The 22019-nt window shown below is 37.6% G+C and overlaps 1 protein-coding gene across 1 annotated transcript in view; it reads left to right on the top strand.

Annotated features, from left to right (window-relative positions):
• Positions 1-22019, top strand: part of NRXN1 (neurexin 1) — a 715037-nt gene that overhangs the window by 276654 nt on the left and 416364 nt on the right. The window contains exon 6 of the mRNA XM_082756025.1: positions 11857-12295. Within this exon, the coding sequence (XP_082612151.1) occupies positions 11857-12295 (439 nt within the window). The remainder of the gene's footprint in view (positions 1-11856; positions 12296-22019) is intronic.

Below are 22019 nucleotides of genomic sequence, written 5' to 3' on the forward strand. Positions count from 1 at the left end.
ACAAAGGCCAGATCATTGCTAAAACATTAAATCCATGTATGCAATGACATGTGGAAGTGAGAAATGTTTAATTGCACTGTCTACCCTTTAGTAAGAATTAATGATCTTTATAAGTATTGTACAAATAATGCTGTGAGGTGTGTTTATTGTGACAGACTTCTGTAAGCAAAAATATTTTAGGAAGCCTATAATATTTTCAGAACAATACACTGGTAAAAGTTTGCATATATATATTGGATATCAATAATCACTCATGCCTTTTGTGAAGGTACTTGTTGGTTGTTCTTTTTATTTGGCAAGTTGCTCTTGTTGAATGCTTTTACACAAAGTTTGATGTAGTATTACATGTTTTTACTGATTATCTGTCAAAAGAATTGATTTTGCTTGAGGATGAGGACTCAGCACAGATCCAAATGGGAATTTTATTATCTGACATTTCTTTAGCGTTAAGCTGACACCAAAGCCTTGGGCTTGGAGTCTATCTGTCAGAATAACCATATTTAAGTATGTGATATCAGGTTCATTCTCTCACTACAGAGGTATGCCAAATCTTGAAAAGCAAGTATGTATATTCCTGTTCCATACTGTAATAATGATGATGGGATTGGTTCAGTAAGCTTATTTGCATAGAATCATAATCATAGAACGGTTTGAGTTGGAATGGACCTCATCTAGTTCCTACCCCCCTGCCATGGGCAGGGACACCTTCTACTAGACCAGGTTGCCCAACCCTATTCTACCTGGCCTTGAATGCATCCAGGGATGCCCCATCCAGGATGGGGCAACCACAACTTCCCTGGGCAACCAGTTCCAGTGCCTCACCACCCTTGTAGCAAAGAATTTCTTCTTTATATCTAACCTAAATCTAACCTCTTTTAGTTTAAAGCCATTACACTTTGTCCTATAACTACATTCCCTGAGAAAGTCTCCCTCCAAGGGGAGAGATAGGACAGCTTTAACCTCAGTAAAATTAATATAAAATGTCCCACAGGTAGGTGATACTTAAAGGTGCCTTAAAGATAGAAGAGATGCCTTAAAAATATCGCATGAATCAAATTGATTTTAGTCATACACACAGATCAGTATTTGAGGTGGAAGAGTCCCAGTTTTCCTCTTACTTCTCTGCTAAAGTACTACGCAAAATTTATCTTCTAATTTTTTTAGAATTTGAGAAGGCAGCATGCTTGGAAATGCCAATTTGAAGAGTTTTCCAGAAATTATACTATTGAATAAAAATTATAAGGGTTCATTAGAACAGGCAGTTGAATTTAAGGAACAGTTTTCCTGGTGATATTCCAGGAATATGGATGTGAAAAGAAGATGAAAGTTATTGGTATGGCTGGGAAATTTATTTTGTCCAGAGGAGGGCTACGAAGATGGTGAAAGGCCTGGAGGGGAAGACGTACGAAAAACGGCTGAGGTCACTGGGCCTGTTCAGCCTGGAGAAGAGGAGGCTGAGGGGAGACCTCATCACAGTCTACAACTTCCTCGTAAGGGGGTGTCGAGAGGCAGGAGACCTTTTCTCCATTAACACCAGTGACAGGACCCGCGGGAATGGGGTTAAGCTGAGGCAGGGGAAATTTAGGCTTGACATCAGGAGGGGGTTCTTCACAGAGAGGGTGGTTGCACACTGGAACAGGCTCTCCAGGGAAGTGGTCACTGCACCAAGCCTGTCTGAATTTAAGAAGAGATTGGACTGTGCACTTAGTCACATGGTCTGAACTTTTGGGTAGACCTGTGCGGTGTCAAGAGTTGGACTTGATGATCCTTAAGGGTCCCTTCCAACTCAGGATATTCTATGATTCTATGATTCTATAGCTGTCATGGCAGGGCAGATTTTAACCAACAACTGTATAAACTGTTTCTGTATCAGTATCACAAACAGAAATCGGAGAGTTGCTAACCTAGCTAGATACTGTGCTAGCTACCAGAATGAGACAAGGAAAGTTTCTGTAGTTGGTCAACCAGTAGACAACTTTACTGAATAGACAGCTAACAAAGCAGAAAAGGAAGGACACTATCTACATGGAGGCTAGCTGTGAGTTCACACAATAGCCAAGGCAATTCAATGTAGGATTAGAGGGCTATTTGCTCAGCAGTGGAACAGAAGGTTCTTTCAAACAAGGAGTCAGGAAATGGAGCAGATAAGTCCAAAACAGAAAGCAGCCAGAAAAAGACACAGCCAAGAGCTAGTTATTCAGCTAGATGCAAGAGTAAACATGCAAGTAGGAGAGAAGGGGAAGAAAAAGACAGTAACTTATTATTGTGGAGAAGTAATAAATTTAAGGGACATCAGTTGGCAGCTACTAATGTACTGATGGGAGAGGCTGAAGGAAGGAAAGTTGGTGAGAAATGGAGCAAAGCCCCCTTAATTTCACCAAAAGATATGCAGAATTGACGTTATGCATTTAATTGCAGACTATAGTTGCTTGTATGTATGTTGTAAGATGTTTAATATAAAAAAAAAAAATAATGTTCAGATACTTGAAGACATGTAGGTTACATATATTGGTCATTGATTTTTTTCTCAGCATGTTTTTGTCTCTATATATCTTAAGATCACTGACCTCCCAAATTTAGATTCTCTGTAGGGTCTTTTTTGGCTTTTATCTTCAGTTTGAAGCTCATTCTTTGGCTCTTTTTTTTTTTTTTTTTTTTTTTTTTAAATAAAAACATCGACTTTTGTTTTCCTCGTAGGAGTCCTACCTTAATTAAAGGTATTTCTATTTTCCAATAACTCTGCCACATTGCTTTCAAATGCACTTGAGTCAAGATGTTAGCATAAATATTTATTTTATATTTACATTCTTGTTGACTTTTCCCATAGTTTGTTTCTTATATTTCTGACCTTGAATTTAAAACTTTATGTGGTAAAGATTGGAAAACTCTAGTATTTAAAGAATATTACGCTAAAGAAGCAAGACTCGAACCCTATGATGTCAATCACTGTGTTTTGCTTTACAGTACCTCTTTCTTGCAGTCCCTTGAGAGTTCTTGAGTTTGATCTTGAATAGGAATAGTTAATAGGATGTATTTGGCTTATGTTGGAAGCTTTTTTTTTTCTTTTTTCTTTTTTTTTTTTTTTGGAGGGAGGTGGGGGGGGACACAGGAGATGGGCAGGCTGCAGGGGTGGCCTCTTTGATGGAGTCCAGAAGCTGCCCCATGTCAGCTAAGAGCTAATTCCATGCAGCTCCAAAATAGACTAACTGCTGTCTGAAGTGGAGACAATGTAGGATGCTAGTTATGCCTCTGTGAAAGCTTGATTAAGGAAAAACTGCTGCGCAACACCAGCTGGGAGAGAGGAGTGAGAAACTGTGCAAGAAACAATCCTACAAACACCTAGATAGGAGTGCAGCAGAAGGGCAGGAGGTGCTCCAGGCATGCAGCAGAAGTTCCCCTGCAGCCTGTGGAGAGGCCCCTGATGGAGCAGGCTGTCCCTCTGAAGCCCATGGGTCCCACATGGAGCAGATCTCCGTGTTGCAGCCCGTGGAGGAGCCCCTGGTGGAGCAGGTGGATGTGGCCTGGAGGAGGCTGCGGCCCATGGAGAGCCCCTGCAGGAACAGGCTCCGGACCGGAACTGCAGCCCGTGGAGAGGAGCCCATGCAGGAGCAGGGTATCTGGGGGGAGCTGCTGCCCATGGGGGACCCGTGCTGGATCAGTTTGCTCCTGATGGATGGACCCTGTGGTACGGAGCCATGTGGGAGCAGGTCCTGAAGAGCTGTGTGGAAGCCCACACAGGCTCAGTTCGGGAAGGATGACAGGATGGAGGGACCCCATGTGGGGCAGGGGCAGAGAGCAAAGAAGAAAGAGCGGCAGAGACAAAGTGTTATGGACTAACCATGACCCCAATTCTCTGTCCCCCTGTGCTGTTTGGGGGAACTCTCATGAAAGTGTTGGTCTTCCTGAGCAACTGTTATGCATATTGAGGCCCTGCTTTCTGAGAAGTGGCTGAGCAGTTCTTGCTGATGGGAAGTAGTTTTCTAGTAGTTTTTTCTAGTAGTTTTTTAGAAGTAGTTTTCTCCTTTTGCTTCTGCAGTTTAGTTTTTTTGTTTTGTTTTGTTTTTTGTTTTTTAATTCTCCTTTAATTAAACTGCTTCCAACCTATGAGCCATTTTTCATCATGTTTTCTTACCTTCCTCTTTTGAGAAAAAGAAGTGAGAGGGCAGCATGGTAGAGCTTTGCTGTGTATCTGGGTGAAACCACCACATGGGAAAAGAGAAAAAAATGTAATGTTTTTGCCTTTTATGTAGAAGTAGTCTTTGGTAGTTCTAGATGCAATGTGAAGGAAAGGGGAGGAAAAACCAGAAAGCCAGCACAATGAAGTATCGTGTAGTTCTTCCATTTCCCAAATAGTCATTGGAAATAGTATATCATTTGTTTTCTTCCTTTGACTTTATGTAATGTTTTAATGTGATGCTGCTTTCACATCAAATAATACATTTTGTTTTCCTTTTGGTGATTTTTGTTTCTGTTAGTTTTAGTTTGTGACTTATTTCTTGGTAAAAGCTCTATTCCAGTTTGTGAGCTGATAGAACTTCTGTGGAATCAACTTGTTCCTAAATTCTGCAATTTAGATGTTGCCAAGAAATTTCTATGTGTCTTTGCCATGGGCAATTAAAATAAAAGGGGAGGGTGGGAGGAGCAGACAGAAAACTTGAACCCAGTTCATAAAAACAGAAAACACAGCAACCACAGTCAGAAACATTTAGCAGTCTGGCAGCTGACAGCAGGACTTAAAGAGAATAACAAAATAGTTTATTGAAGAGGGAAAAAAAAGATCTTCAAATGTCTTGTGTCCACAGCAGGGTGGAAAACATAACAACAATCCCATTATTAAGGTTGTTGATTTTCAAATTTCTGCTAATATAAAATGTTAAACAATATGCCAATAACCTCTCTCTCCATGAAAGCACCATATAAAGCTTTCTCAGGCATGCTTTTCAGATGTCTCTATTCAGGCAGTCAAAGCAGGAAAGAAAAGAAGCAAGCAGTTCTGATGTCAGTATTTGAAACTCCAGCAGAAGAGCCCAGTAGAGCTGCAAAGTCAGCTCTTACCATTGTATTAATTATGCAAACAAGTGTCCAATGCATGAAACAGAGGTGTTTTTCCCAGTACTGCACAGTGAATTTAAAGTAAAGCAAATAAAATGTTTCTCAAAACAGTGCCCTGTAAAACTCATTATGCCCTACTATTTTTACTCCATTTCCATTAGTACAGGATTAATTTCTAAAAGTGTATGTACTCATTACCAGTGTTTTATAGTCTTATAATAATTAAGATATCTTCCCCGTAACAAATTCTGAGTTATTTGTTGTTCGATTCATTACATTCTTTTAACATCATTTTTTGGTAGGGCAGTGACACTTTACAATAGTCCTATTGATTTCATAGCAGAATTCTGTATAATTGTGCTGGTTTTTATCCATTCTTTTTTGGTACCCAATTGCCTGCCTAGAATTTGCAAGGATATGATAATAAGCAATTCAAATAGAACATTTATTTGTTGTGTGCATTAAGTATATCTGTTTTGTGTGAACAGAAGTTTTAAGTGTCTGTTGTGCAAAATATCCTGTAATATTAAGGAAGATGAGTGCAGAAGATGTTCATGTTGCTTAGTTACAGAAACAATAAATATCACAAAATTATTATCTCTAGTTAGCCATTCAGAGTGTTATTAAGGCACTAGCTAAGTGTATTATCATGGTATAGCATAATACACTCTTAAGCTTACCTTGAGACATGTATTGTTCAAGTCGAACCTTATTGAATCTACTTTCTGACAAGATTGAGTATATTTTATTTTCCTGTTTGAATTGCTAATGTGTTCTGTAGTCTGTAGTTGCATGCTAGAAAGTCAGAATATCATACTCTTTTGTCATAGTGGTATCCATCTTCCTTAAACAGTAAAAGAGGAGGACATTTGCTATCAGAAACGTATGCGTAGATAGATACAACAGACTTCAGATGAGGCTCCGCTGAACCCAATGTCGATGATGCAGACTTCAAGCAAGTTTATATTTTCTAGCGTGTAATGAAATAATGTATCCATTGTACAGGTAACCAAAGAGAAGTTAAGTTCTCTGTGAAGCATTCAGATCCAGGTTAAACCCAGATCTCTGGATTACTAATCCTTATATCTAATAGCAAGCGTTATTGATGTCTTTATCAACGGCATAGACAGTGCACCCTCAGCAAGGTTGCAGATGACACTAAGCTGAGTGGAGCAGCTGATAGGATGTACTCATTACCACGAGATGAAAGGAAAGGGGAGGGATGCCATCCAAAGGGACCTGTACAAGCTTCAGAATTGGGCCCATGTGAACCTAATGAGGTTCAACAAATCCAAGTGCAAGGTTTGCACCTTGCACCTGGGTTGGGGCAATCCCAGACAGGAGTTCAGACTGGGATCTCATTGAGAACAGCCCTCCCCTCCCCTCCCCTCCCCTCCCCTCCCCTCCCCTCCCCTCCCCTCCCCTCCCCTCCCCTCCCCTCCCCTCCCCTCCCCTCCCCTCCCCTCCCCCTATCATTTCCTCCAGGTATTTCTACTGTGGAACCCTGTCCTGTTCTCCTGAGACTTACTCCATTTAAGTAGGACTCCACGGGCACATTTTTTTGTTTAGGTGATCAGGATGAACCCCTCTCTAAGTGCACCATCCCTACCACCTCCACCATCACACACCTATGCATCTCAGAAAAAGTATAAGCATTTCATCTGAGGATAAATGAATTACTCCCTCGTAGCTTTCATTCTAACTGCTAATCTTTTCTCTGTTTCAGAAAACAAAGCCTGTTAATGAAGTTGCATAAACCTATAGGTTTGAATAGCTGATTTCATTCATATTATGTTCAGAAATGCAACCCATTGCAAACCTTTGAACTGGGGCTCTTTTTTTTTTTTGGGGGGGGGGGTTATAAATAATCTGTAGTTTATTGTATTGCTTGACATAATTAGTTTGGAGCTTGGAAGTTATTTGAGGTGTATTAAGAAAAGTTAATAAAAGTTAAAAAGTCTCCTCTGAGAGGACATTCATGGATCAGTTCAAAACCTCTTAGTGAATTCCAAAACAATCATGACAACTCTCAATGGTCAGTTCTGAATTTGGATTTCTGAAGAATATAACACTGTATGCACAAGGTAGCTCTCAATGAGTATTGAGATTCTAGTGACTGCTAAAACATGCTAATAAAATTGCCTTAGGCTTCACTTACTGTAATCCCATTGCTAGTTTCTGACATCAGTAAGTTATCTCCTGCTGACTACACTGTGCAGCATAAAATTGTAGGTTAGCAGCACCTACCTTAGCCATTTTGGATGGTACAGGTCTCCATTTTAGAGAATTAATTTCCATTGTTATCAGTGAAGTTACAGTAATAAACCCAGTGATACAGGTTTAATGAAAATATGAAAATGCTGCTTTATGGTAATATAAATACATATAAAATGCATTTTTTTAAAACAGGTTTAGAGCCTGGATTCATTCAAATTGCATTTAGAAAATTATTTTTCCTCACCTACCACGTAGGTAAATAGGCTCTTCAGAGCAAGATCCAAACGTAGGTGCTCTGAACTCCTGTTTTATCTTTGATTCTAGAGGAAACCTAGTTGCTACAAATTAGACAATGTGATTAGCTCCTTAGGGATCCTGTTTTGTTGTCATAATATAAAGTAATTTAGAAAAAAGAAAAAGTGCTTCATTGTAATTTAAAGGCATTTAATCACAGTGATTGGAAACTTGTTGCAAACACAGTGGTCAGTCTTCTGAAAATTTTATTTCTCTGATTGTATTTATTTCTTCACTGATAATATTTGAAGTACGGAATACAAAAGAAATCTTTCATGTGGAAAGGGCTGGACTTTGAATTGAAAATGGTGTTGAATCTTAATGCCTTTGCATTTTTTTCTTAGTTTTAAACTTCATGGAATATGGTTAGGAAAGTAGAAAGAACCAGGTTTTGTTCATACTAGTGTTTTTATTATATGAGTTGTTTTAATCTGATAGTCGACCTGTTGTGTGTTCAGTATACATCTCTAATACCAACAGTACATTCCTTGTTTTCTCCTTCACCTTTTCTCAAAGTCCCTCATACATTTATAGGTTACCAGCTTATTAATATATTATTATTGGTGCTATACTAGATTTTTGTTGTTATTGAAGACACCATGACCACTGGCAAGATATGTAGTGAATTCTTCATTTTTTCTCCAGAGTCTATTGCCTACTAGGGCCCCAGCTCCCAATAAATTATATTGGGTGTATACATGGTATACCAGGTATATCTTCCAAAAGATATATCTTTGGGAACCATAACTTGGTTCTGCTTGTGTGCCAAGATGACAAGAAGCCATGTTAAGGAGAATGCTGAACTTAAGTTACTATTTGCTGTCTCTTAGCTGGATTTATTTGTTGAAACTCAGCACTATCATATGGCCACCACCTGGCAGGTGGTTGGCCTAGATGGTAGCAAATAGGCCTATATAGGCATACCTATATATAGCATATCTTGATGTAAATTGCTATATATAGGTATACCTTTTCTCTCCTGGAAAATAATTTTATCCCTTACTTTGCATTTTTATGTTGCAAGTAACAAGGGAAATCGCTAACTGCTTCTTTTATCTTGGGAGTTTAGGTGACCTTTTGCAGTTTCCAGGAATTAGGTTGTTATATATTTTGAGGACTCTGGTCTTCACTCTTACTTAATATTTAGTGGAATGAATACAGTGAATGAAAGACAAATTTGAGATGCTCTTAATAGCACAATACAATTCCATCAGGGCTAGCATTTTCATACACAGGAAAATTATATTGGTTTGGCTTGGGTATGAGAGAGAGCATGAGAGCAAGCAATCTATTTACTAGGGCCAGCCCTGTAGACGCTAGTAAAGCACATAGATACTGCAAAGATACTGAGTGGTAGGTTGTGCAGGACTGATGGTGAATGTGACTCAAAAGATATTTCTTCTTCCTATCCAAGTGAATTGTCTTCACTTGATTAATTGTGGATCCTTATATTTATTTGGGGGAGAATATACTGAGTTAAAATTAAAGAATGTGAAGGTTATCTTGTGTGAAGTTAGCAATAGATAATATTAGAAACATGTTTATCCTTATGTACCCTGAAGGAAAATAAATAAACAAGTAAATCCTTGAAAATAAGAAATGAGGAGCGAATTTACAAAGTGAATTTACTCGTACACTAGAGGCTGTCAGTCCTGAAGCATACACCTGCATGAGTTATAAAGTAGATACTAGCCTCATAATTATTTTTTACTATTCTTTTTTCCACATTTAATGACGACTACGTTTTGTGAACATACTGCTTTTTGTTTTTCATTTTTTAATTTTTTTTTTTCCTTTTTGCCTTGCTTCACTGATGAGTGAGTACATCCTTCATGGACAGGAAGGTGGGGAGAGGAGCAAACCAGGAATCAGGTTTCCAAATGCCAGCTGCATTCAGTGAACATTTCAGTTCTTTTCAGTTATAGTTTTCAATTATGGTTCATATTTCTGTTTTAATACTGCTTATCTATGAGAATTCAGTTTCAAATTGTCTATTTGTGAGACAAACATAACATAAACATCCTAAGACCTAAAAGAAAATAAACATACTAAAATGTAGATTTAGACTTTATTCTGTTTGCACACAAGGAACGTAATAAGATGTAATCATATACATTTCAGCAGCTACAAAAATTTTAATTGAGATAAATTTCAGTTCTTGCATATTGGAAGAGACATATCATAAAATTGCTTCGTTCCATATACAATATTTTGGGATGCCAAGAATATTTTACTATTGGTAGTATAAAACTTCCAATATTTGCCTCTTACTAAAGTGCTCTAGCAATTTTTCCCCCATAAGATGTGTATTAAAACACCAATCTGGTAACCTGTTCTTGAAAAAAAATATTTCTGGTATTCCTGTCTGCACTTAATTCATCAGATCTTTAAACTATGTTCAAAATTATTGTTTCTAAGTTTCTAAGATTTCAAAGCCTATAGAGCTATTTTAGACATAAAGTAAAGCTTAGTTCTCTTTTCAGCTCAGGTTTTCTGACATAGATATTAACTACTAGTTATATTATTCAGTCAACCAACTTTCAGTAATATCAAACAATTTGAATTTATGTCCATAAAAAAGCAATTCTCTTTCTATGTTTATTTTTATTATCTTGGTACCTACCTTTGTTTGGTTGTCAATTAGAGAACATTTTCTCCTTGTGTTCTTAATTGCCTTAATTACTTTCATTGTGAACACAATGATTTAGTACTAATAAAAGCCCATTTATTCCTTCTTTTTACTATATCCTTCAGCCTCATTTTAATGTTTTTCAGTCTAGTCTAGGTTGCCCCTTGCAACTCATTTGGAAGAAGTGGAAGCTATGCAAAATCCCACCACTTTCTTGCCATAGAATGTGGTCAAATGTGTTTTAGGACACATTTTTAATTCTGCCATGGTTTATGTAGAAATTTGTTGGGTTGACAAGATTTGAAAAAATTCAATTCTTAGAGTGGGAAAAAAAAAAAAAAAAAAAAAAAAGAAAGAAAGAAAAGATGATTGATCTAATTTTTAGTACTATATTATCTTCAAAAAGATTTTTTCAATAACAACTGTTCCTTGTCGTGTATGCCACCTTAGGTCGTTTCTAGCATTAGCACAGTTCTGCCATGCATCCCCTCTCTCTTGTCCATACTATATGACTTCCACTTCAGGTCTAAGCCAATGATTGGTGCTTCAATCAGCATCAGACTACATTGTATATTTGCAACACTGGATGAGAGGTCAGATGTGATCCAGTCTTGACTGTTATATGGTTTGTAGATGAAGAATTCTCAGCACAAACTGCTCTGATCTGCTGAGCTGTTGCTCTTGCTCCAAATTGCTTGCTAATTAAGGCATAATGGAAAACAGAAACATAGAAGAAAGTTTTAGCTTATGTTACAGTGTCATATTCATCTCTTGAACGGTATTTTAGCATAAATCATTTATGGAACAAATAAAAATAATGACAAAATACTTTTGCACACTTTTGCTATTGAAGACCTTCATTTAAGGAGTCATTTTATCCTTGATAACACAGAAATAGTGGCAATTTCAAAATACACTAATAAAGACTAGAACCCTGGGAAATTATTATATCATGTCAGCATTCTCTGGACAGAGTCAATATGTGATTTGAATCAAAAGCATGTGTTGCAGAGGTCAATTGCATTTAAAACTAATATTGTCTTTCATTTTTATCATAAAACTCTTCAGTCAGGAAAAGTATGTAAGTGGTTGTCTTTTGTCCAATTGAACTGGCATAAAGATTGTTCTGGTTTTTGTCTGTTTCGATCTGTATGACGCTATTGTCTCTGTTTTATGGCTTCATGAATAACATGGATGCTACTATTCCTCAGCCCCAAGGACAAACTGAAAAGATGTTAAATTATAAAGTATCTGACCTTGGTGCTTTTTCTGTACATGAACAGAAGAGTTGAGACAGTGACAAAGGGTTAGACGAACAAGAAATCTAATCCTTTTCTAATGTAGTAGAATGACTGTGCAAAGAAAGCTTTTAAGCAATGAAGGCCATACAAGCTAATTTGCAATTGATAGTAGGAATTATGTACCGATTCTTTCAGACTGTTTGAATTAACTCTAAGGATATTTTTAGAACAACTTTGCTCAGTTTAATGAAAACTATTATTAAATCATTAGTCAATAAATTATAGTTATTATATTTGTATGTGTAAATTATCATCCTCATATGCCATTATTATTCTTCTTTAGATAATCTGCTCTTTTTGGATTGTATTTGTTTGGTAAAAAGAATTCAAGTCCCTTTAGTAACGTCTCTACTTTGCTTGCAGGTTGTATATAAAAATAATGATGTCAGGTTGGAATTATCTCGACTTGCCAAGCAAGGAGATCCTAAAATGAAGATTCATGGGGTTGTAGCCTTTAAATGTGAGAATGTTGCAACCTTAGATCCAATCACATTTGAAACGCCAGAGTCTTTCATCTCTTTGCCAAAGTGGAATGCCAAGAAAACAGGCTCAATATCATTTGACTTTCGTACAACTGAGCCAAATGGTTTGATTCTTTTCAGTCATGGAAAACCAAGGCACCAAAAAGATGCCAAACACCCACAGATGGTGAAGGTTGACTTTTTTGCCATTGAGATGCTTGATGGTCATCTCTACCTGCTGTTAGACATGGGCTCAGGTACTATAAAAATAAAAGCCTTGCAGAAGAAGGTGAATGATGGTGAATGGTACCATGTGGACTTTCAAAGGGATGGACGGTCAGGTAAGTTTTCTGTTTTAATATTATGGTTTTTTTTTGTTTGTTTGTTTGTTTTTATGTTGTATCTGACAGAATATTGGGTATATATGATATTAAAACCATTAGTTGCACATCATCTGAAAAATAGTCATTCCTGTCAGATACCAGAATACAACGACTTTCAGAGATAAATATCTTATGTTAACATTTATTGGGTAATCAGGTACTTAATCTTGCAAGTAAGTGTGTAGTGTACTTCAAAAACAAACAGTAATCTCCCTCTGTGCTTACTTATATCAAATAGCTGAAGTGGCAAATTTCAAGAACAAAAATTAAGGAAAAAAAAAAAAACAAAACAAAAACAACTGTAAGTAATCTCCAGCTCTGGAAGTAGTCTGTCCACAGAAAAAGCACAGACCTTGCAGTCATGTCAGCAGACCTCAGCATAATTAAATGATATGCTAATGTGTGGCTAACTACACATCAGCAGAAATGGAAATTATGTCAATACGATTCGTATTTTACAGTAGTTGATGAACGATCTCTCTGATAATGATATAAATAAAATAAATTTCTAACCTGTTCCTAATGCTACTAAAATCTGTCATAGCATGTAATGCATTTAACTAGTAAAACTGTTCTTGTGTTGCAGCTGCATCTGATCTTGAGTATATATAAGTTGACTTCATCAATATCTATTAATCGGAGGACAGACCGATTCTATGGTATCTTTCCTGTAGTTCATGCCAGGATTTAGCAGGGTGCTGGAGGGAATGATGTACAGAGCCTGTCATTTAGTTCATCAAAGAATTTTCTAATTAATATCCAATCTGAAGCTTATATGTATTCCAAAATTGCATGTTGAAAAAGCAAACCTTACCCCCTTCTTCTGGCTTTCATGTTGTTCTCCCACTTCCTTCCTTCTGCTGACTCCTTTTCCATGACTTGTATTTATAACTGTTTTCTGAAACTTTTCACCCAGTCTTTGTTTTATGACTTACTTTCTAAATATACACAAATCAGATTTCAGATTGAGCAAATGTAAGTGCAGGTTGAAACTGAAGATTTCAGTCAAATTCATGCTGAAAGTCAGATCAAATTCAGTTGATTTATCTGCTCTAAGATTGTGAAAAACAATGATTTGATTTCTGAGTTTTTCAGCTTAGAATTCAAACAGTATGTTTGATTACAATATCAGTATGTCAGTTAAGTATTTGCTTTTCTTCAGTTAAAAAAAAAAGTCTCAAAAACCTCAATTGTGACTGAACATCCAGTGGTTATATTATTTACACTACAATCTTCATTTCAGAAATCCTTCTTAAGTGCTGTTTCAGTGATTCATGAGGCATAAATCCTGTAATAAACTGCCCATTGGATTCTACTGAAAGCAAAGTTTATTCTTACACTCAAAGTGAACACAACCATGAATAAAATAAATGCTTAGCAATTGTTTATATTTGAAGATATGTTCTGCATTTTTGCTTCACAAAAAACTGCAGATCATGAGTGCCATTAAGAGAGTCTATGTTGTGTTATATTTAAACCTTTAGAGCTGTTGTTGGACTTCAGCAAGAATGTGTACTAATTTTAGGAAGCAATGTTCACCTAAGGATGAGGATTGCGTATTATTTTTAAGTAGAATTTTAAATAGTCAAATATCTTCATAAAAGAAAAAATAATTCTATTAACAGCCGAACTTTATATACCGTGTTACTCTTGCAGAGCACCATATCACCTGTTTGCCCTGAAACATTAAACTATTACCAGAAATAGCAAATAGATATGTGGACATGTGAATTGGTGTTCTGAATTTTTATCTGAAATCTGAACCAGACATCAAAAAACTTTCTGTGATTTCAATACATACAGTAATACTTTACGGTGTGAGAACTACTCATAACAGTGGCAATGATGTTTTTCTTGATGAAAATACTGACTGAGTAGTATCTTAAACCATCAGATTTAACCAAATAAAATGAATGCCTAATGATTAAAATATAAAGTGAAGTATATGTTGCATTTTTTTTTTCAAATTGAAACAGGAAATATTGATATGTTATGTTTAGATTATTTCTTCATGACTTATGCATGTAGGTCTGATATGTTTTCTTCCATGAATAATAAAACCCATCTTAATATTCCAGGACATTTTTTCATTTCTTTTCTCTAGCCCAAGCCAAATATATGGGAAATTATATGGATTCGATCACTTTTCAGTTGCTCATCATCTGAATTTTTGTATAAATATACCTTATGAATATACCTTGTATGAATATATACCTTGTATGAATATACCTTATATATATATATATAAAAAAAAAAAAAACAAAAAACAAAAAACAAAAAACACCTCGGCTTTTCCTAAGCTTTCTTGTTGCTGCTGATAAAATACTTCCAACCTTTCAAATATAAATGAAGCGATTCTCCTGTTGATGAATAAAGAGATCAAATAATCTCACTCTATTTTCCTTGTTCCCCCTTCCTCTATTCCCCCCATATGTTTTGCAGCCTTTTACTCCTACCCTTCAATCCAATGTAGAGTGGCTTCCTCAGATAATCGAAAGCTGTGACATTTCTCAAGGAGCTTTGCTGATTTCCTTGACTTTAGCATTAGCTGGATCAGCAAGTACTCAATTTATTTTTCATTCTTTTCTCTCTTCTGGACTCTTAGTTGCAGGGAGTATCTACTCTAAAGTACAGCCTTCGTCCTGACCTTGTTGGAGGCTGGGGCAGAGAGAATGTAAGGAATGAATTTTATTTAGACCACGTTTTTTATTTGTACTCATCCAGGCACTATTCAGTGGTAATTCTGCTGATCCCCTGAGATTTTGGGAGATAGAAGGAAGAGGGAAGAGGTGGTGCCTTTCAATTTCATTTGCTGTTGGAGATCTTAACCTCCTATCTTCTACGAGTTTATCACCCTAGAATCCCACCACGCTGCCTGTAAGACCTTCTCTGAGTGCTTCCTTACACGACAAGCTGATTTGCAGTGAGCAGCAACTCCTGAGCCCCTATTCCCAGTAATAAGCAAGTCCATCTGTTTTGCTAGGTATGCAAGAGAGGAAAGGGAACACACCTTGTCCAGCAGCATGTCCTTTTGGCTAAGTATACATCACAGGACACAACCTGGTACCAAGTACTGCCTCCTGTCATGTGAGCTGGTTTCCCTTCCAGTATTCGTGGCTGTTCTGAATTCCTGTGAAGGACAGTGGCTTCAGTGCTGTGACTTGACTGTTTACTGTATGCTGTGGTCACAGTCCTCATGACAACTATGATATTATGCTTTAGCACATAATGTGTAAAGGGTACCTAGAATACCTTACTCTTTTCTTAGATTTTTAAACATCTTTTAATGAGCAAGAGCAACTGTTTAGGGTCCACAAAGAACAACTAAATAGGCCAGACGAGGTAAGCATGGAGATCAGAATAGCTGTAGCAGCTGTACTTACAATCCTCATTTTTAACTGATCAGAACTGGTGAGACATGATTTAGAACTATGTTTTGGTTCCTTATACACAGGCTTATGAAAAACTAAATTGCTGAGATAATGAATATGATTGAAGAGGCTCATTAACTCATACCTAAGGGATTTTTTTTTCTGTTGTTAACAGTACTGCTAACTCTACAGTAAAAGGAAAACAAAAACAAACAAATAAACAAACAAACAAAAAAAAAAAAAACATGAAACAGTTGCAAAGCTCTTTGCTCTCATTTTTTTTCTGAGACAGCGTAGAGTTAGGCTAGTAAGTGTTTTCTGATATTTAAGTATTATTTAAAATTTTGATAGACTGTTTGCCATATTCAAGGATAACCTTTCAAGTATTTTTTTTTTTGACTGCATTGCCATTCATCCTTTGGATATCATTGCACATTGAAATCAGAAAGGAAACTTACTCTTCTGGTCAACCTCCAATTGTGTATGCTAATGTAAAACAATATATCAGAATGTATTCATAGGTAAGTAACATTTAAGGGTTAAGAAGTCACTAAAATTCTGAACTAAAGTTAGAGTTTCAGTTTAAATACCAGACATTATCTCTAGAGTATGTAATTAGAGCTTAGCTATAATCAGTGTCTCTGTAAGTAGTGCTCTGAAAATATATATTATATGCATTGTTGTTGGAAGTTTTTTTACACATGCATTTCTATGCACTCCTTGCTTTCTATCTTTCCAGCATTCTCAGAAATGACAGATGTACGTGTTTCAATTTCAACAGAAGTTAATATTTTACATATTTGAAATATTGGGTTTACATCACATTTTCAGGAAAATTATTCCAATGATCCTGTTACTGCATTTCATTTATTTGTGAGCTCAAGGAGAAATTGAGAAGGTATGGCCTTGAGAAGTCCTCTATTTCAAGCCTCCAACTACAGTAGTGATAATGGAATGGCATCAGTCTTAACAGATGTTAGCTCAGTTACCTCCAGCACCATACATTGCACAGCCTCCCCATGCAATCCATTCCTAAGACGAATCTTTCTGTATGTAAAACAAGCCAATTTGTGGATAATTCCTTTGTTCACAGCAGGCAGAAAACACACATTTAATGTCTTAGATCTACTTTTTATGATTTGAATGCTGTTATCATGTAAGTCTTCAGTTTTCTTTATAGACCAAGAAACCCCAGACGCTTGCTGTCCTTATATATCATGTTCTATAGCTACTGACCATTTTCATTCCCATCTTCTGCAGTGCCCTCAGCTGATCTACACCTTACTCAGGTAAACCTTACCAATACTTTTCGTATAGTGGTATGATAGGCTTCCTTATACCTCACCATGGATTTACAGTTTAACAGAATCATATAATCATAGAATGGTTTGAATTAGAAGGGACCTTAGACATCATCTAATTCCAGCCCCCCTGCCTAGGCACCTTCCACTGGACCAGGTTGCTCCCATCCAACCTGACCTTGAACACTTCCAGACAGGGGGCATCCACAGTTTCTCTGAGCAACCTGTTCCAGTGCCTCATCAGCCTCATAGTAAAGCATTTCTTCCTTATATCTAATCTAAATCTACTCCCTTTTAGTTTAAAACCATTACTACTTGTCCTATCAATACAATCCCTGACAAGGGGACCCTCTTGTTCTTCACTATCCCTGGAGGTCTTTAAAAGACGTTTAGATGTAGAGCTTAGGGATATGGTTTAGTGGAGGACTTGTTAGTGTTAGGTCAGAGGCTGGACTAGGTGATCTTGGAGGTCTCTTCCAACCTAGATGATTCTGTGATTCCTGTGGGGCCCCTTTGGGTACTGGAGGGCTGCAATAGGGTCTTCCCAGAGCCTTCTCTTCTCCAGGCTGAACAACCCAAACTTCCCCAGCCTGCCTTCATAGGAGTTTCTCCAGCCATTGCTAATCTTTGTGGCCCTCCTCTGGACTCATGTACTTGTGCTGGGGGTCTCAGAGCTGAATGCAATACTCCAGGCTGGGTCTCATGAGAGCAAAGCAGAGGGGAACAATCACTTCCCTTGACCTGCTGGTCACGTTTCTTTTGATGTAGCCCAGGATATGGCTTGCTTTCTGAGCTTCAAGAGCACATTGCAGGCTCATTTTAAGCTTCTGATCAACCAACACCTCCAAGTCCTCCTCAGAGCTGCTCTCAATCCATTCTCCACCCAACTTATATTCGTCTTTGAGATTGCACCTACCTTGCTGAACTTCGTGAGGTTCACACATTGGCCCACCTCGCAGGCCTGTCTAGGTATTTCTGCATGGCATCCCTTCCCTCCAGTGTGTAAACCACACAACATAGCTTGGTGTAATCAGCAGACTTGCTGAGGGTGTACAAGATCCCACTGTCCATGTCACTGACAAAGATGTGAAGCAGTACTGGTACCAATACAAACCCCTGAGGAATGGCACTTGTATTGGATTTACGTGGCAAATTTTTGGTAGTGGGGGGCTGCAGGGGTGGACTTGGTGAGAAGAGTCCAGAAGCTGTTCCATTTTAGATAAGGGCCAGTTTCAGGCAGCTCCAAAGGGACCCGCCAATGGTCAGAGTTGAGCCAATAAGCAATGTTTATTGATCCATATGATCCACAACAACAGCTGGGAGATAGGAGTGAAAACCAACCCTGCAGGCCTCATAGTGAGTGCAGAAGGAGGGCAAGAGGTGCTCCAGGCACACAGCAGCAATTCCCCTGCAGCCTGTGGAGAGGCCCCTGGTGGAGCAGGCTGTCCCCCTGCAGCCCATGGGTCCTACATGGAGCAGATCTCCGTGTTGCAGTCCGTGGAGGAGCCCCTGGTGGAGCAGGTGGATGTGGCCTGGAGGAGGCTGCAGCCCATGGAAAGCCCCTGCAGGAACAGGCCCTGGGCTGGAGCTGCAGCCTATAGAGAGGAGCCCACATGGGTCTCAGTGCTGTAGCTTGTAATAAGTAATAAATTACATTAGTCTGCCTACACTTAGTCTGTTTTGTCTGTGACAATAGCTGCTGAATGATCTCCCTGTCCTTTGAACCTTTGAACCCTTTTCATCATATTTTCTCCCCCTTTTACTTTGAGGAGGGGAGTGTGTGGTTGTGGTGAAGCTCAGCTGCCCAGCTGAGTAAAATCGCCACATCACTTGTCACTGATCTTCACTTAGACTGAGAGTTGTTGAACACAATTCTTTAAGTGTGACCATTCAGCTAATTCCTTATCCAACGAGTGGTCTATCCATCAGCTCTGTGTCTCTCCAATTTAGAGACAAGGGTATTATGCAGAAAAATGTCAAATGTTTTGCACAAGTGCATGTAGATGATGCTTGTAACTCCATCATAGAAGGCTAGCAGATTTGTCAGGTGCAGTCTGCCCTTAGTGAAGCCATGGCAGTTGACAATCACCTCTCTCTTTTGCAAGTATCTTAGCGTAGTTTCCAAGAAGTTCTGCTTTGTGATCTTGCCGAACACAGAGTTGAGACTGACTGGCCTGTAGACCATTTTGCTGACATGTACCTTGTTACTGATTTATGTTGTTGACTCTTCCTTTTTGAAGAGTTACCCATTAATCAGTTATCCTTCATAAGTCAGCAATTCTTGCTGAAAATCGTAATTTCACTATTTTTTCTTAGATTGTTCCTCCACTACTTCAAGGTGTTTTTGAATGTTTGAATTGCATTTTGCTCTTAGGTGGAATGCTTTAGAATCAGTGAACCTGTTGCCCATTTTAGGGCCCTTAACTTCATGTTCTATTTCTGGAGGTACTACCTGGTTTCAGAGTCTGAAGATAGATCATTAATTTTGAGACTAAAATCACTCCACATGTTCTTGTCTTTCATTGCGTTCCCCCCCCCCCCCCCCTTTCTTTTTTTTTTTCTTTTTTTTTCTTTTTTTTTTTTCCCAGGCCTGACAATTCATATGCTATCAGCTTTCCTCTCTCCCCTCCATTTTTTTCTTTTTTTTTTTTTTCTTTTCTCACAAAGATAGTATCTCCTATTTTCTTTGAACATAAAAGCAAGATTTACAAGGAAGCTGCTGGTTTCCCAGCCGACATTATTACCTCAGTGTTTCACTTTTCAAAGAAATAATATAACTTATCTAGTTACGGTTGCTGTTATGGTAGGTACTATGCAAATACATAACAAAAAGCATGGGTCTTACTTACTACAGAGATGTTACAAGGTTATAGTTTTCTCTTTCAGTTGAGAGGCTCTTCTGAATCTGCTGCTTCCTCCTCATATTCTGTTGTTTAGGTTATTTTGTAAAACCAAACATGTCCTAGTCTTTTCCCTCTTACACAACTTAACAGTTCTGGGGAGAGATGGATTTATATCATATTATCTTTACAGGCCAAATTATTAACCTTTTCCTGTCCTGACATCATAAGACGTTTTCATGTTCCACTAGCTTCCCTTCTTCCTGCTTCTCTGGAAAGTGGTGTCTCTTCACATTCATGAGTAGAAACATCCAAATGGATTGGAGCACAATGGTGATTTGACAGAACAATTATTTTTAATCTCTGTATAATTCTTGGAGAAAGTAATATTGAAATGCAGAAAAGTCTGTGTGTGTGTGTTACTATCCCAGGATTCTGTGGTATCATGCACTGTTGTTGTGAGGTCCAGCCTGAGATGGGATCCAGTAGAATTTAGGAAACTTCTATCAAGAAAGATGACAGACCTAAACAAAATTAAAAATTCAGCTACTCTGCTTCAGTGTCACAGTTCTGGATGCACCACAGATACAGAAGTGTTTATAAATACATTATTTTCTATAGGCTCATCTTTTATGGATGTGATTTTTGCATTTCATTTTGGGTTTAAACAAAACCAACCATCCAAACAAAAACTTTTGATGTATTTGGCAGTCTTCTTTCAGTTCTTTAATTCCCCTTAATATGCTTTTTTGGATTTTTTTCACCTATATTTACAAAGCAATTAGTGAGTAAAATTTGCATTCCCTCTCAGAATTACCTACAAAAAGGTAACAATACAACATTGATTGTTGTATGGCTGCCTAGTCATGCAACATTCATGTTAGAAGTACAACCAGAAACAAGGCTACTTGGTAAGTGGTAGCATGAATCTCCTGGTGCATAAGTATGGGTTTCTGGCTATTAGCTAGACAAAAGCCCATTTGTATTGTAGCCATAGTTTTTGTTCTAGACAAAAAACTATATATAGCTATATGATAGCACATTGAGCTGCATGATATGCTATGTAGGAGCTTGACCTGTTCTTACGTAGCAGCCGAGCCAGAGCAAGTTATGCAAGCTTTGAGTCTTTGAGAGCAGGTGTTGTTTGACTTAGTGTTGTTCTTAACAAACAGGATTAAATGAAATAAAGGTAACTTACTGTTGTCTGAGTAAGTCACACACATGGTATGTAGGTCAGCTGAAGTGTCATTGATATGTCCAGCAGAAAATTGGAGATAGCCCAGCTGGGTTAACGTGAGTTCTACAGTCAGTCAAAACATGAAGAAGATGCACAGAAATTTACTGCCTATTATGTTTTTTCTACCCATAGTCATTAGATGCCACAATTACACTGTAATTACGAGGTCTTCTCCCAAGAATATATGTGTCATTTCTTGGGGAGAGGAAAGGTTCATTTCTTTAACAAGCTGTTGCTCTCTGTTCAAAATAACACTTGAGCTTTGTTTGGGCTAATCCTTTATAAGATACAGAACTAAGTTTTTCTGCTTCAATCTATCACATAGCTGTAATTCACAATCACCAGAATATAATGGTAATCTACAGTTCCCTTTATTGTTCACTTTATATTTTGAACCTCCATGTTAGTGTCTCAGGTACACTGGCTAAGATTTGCCTTTCTGTTCCTTTTCATTGAAATCCATCAAGATAAAGTTTATTTGTAATAGCAATGAAGCCCTAGATGTCTTCTAGTATCATGATAGCTTGAAAACACTAGTGTGTTTATCCATTAGAAAACAGGAGTATGCAAATGCATGAGCTTAAGGTTGGAGGTTGTACATCTTTGGGGTTCTGCAGCTGAGTTAATTATGAGTTTGCCTGAGTTAATTTATGTGGGTGCAAGTGATGTCTAAATATAGTTTTAAAGCATTTGGTTCTAAATTAACCTGTGGTTAGTTTAGAGATGAGATTAAGCAACAATAGCAGTAAGGAATATTATGAGCACATGGTTTATGTTTTCAGTATCTAATTTTTTTAGAGGAGAAATGGTCTATTCCACAGGCATGAGATGTTCAGCTTCAAGAATCTGAGAAGCAAGGAAAATATTTAGAAAAAAAAAAAAAAAAAAAAGGTTTATAATTTTTAAAAAGGTGGAGGCTGGGAAAAAAAATGA

This window comes from Aythya marila (genome assembly GCF_965140915.1).
Source record: "Aythya marila genome assembly, chromosome: 3".
Classification (NCBI taxonomy): Eukaryota; Metazoa; Chordata; class Aves; order Anseriformes; family Anatidae; genus Aythya; species Aythya marila.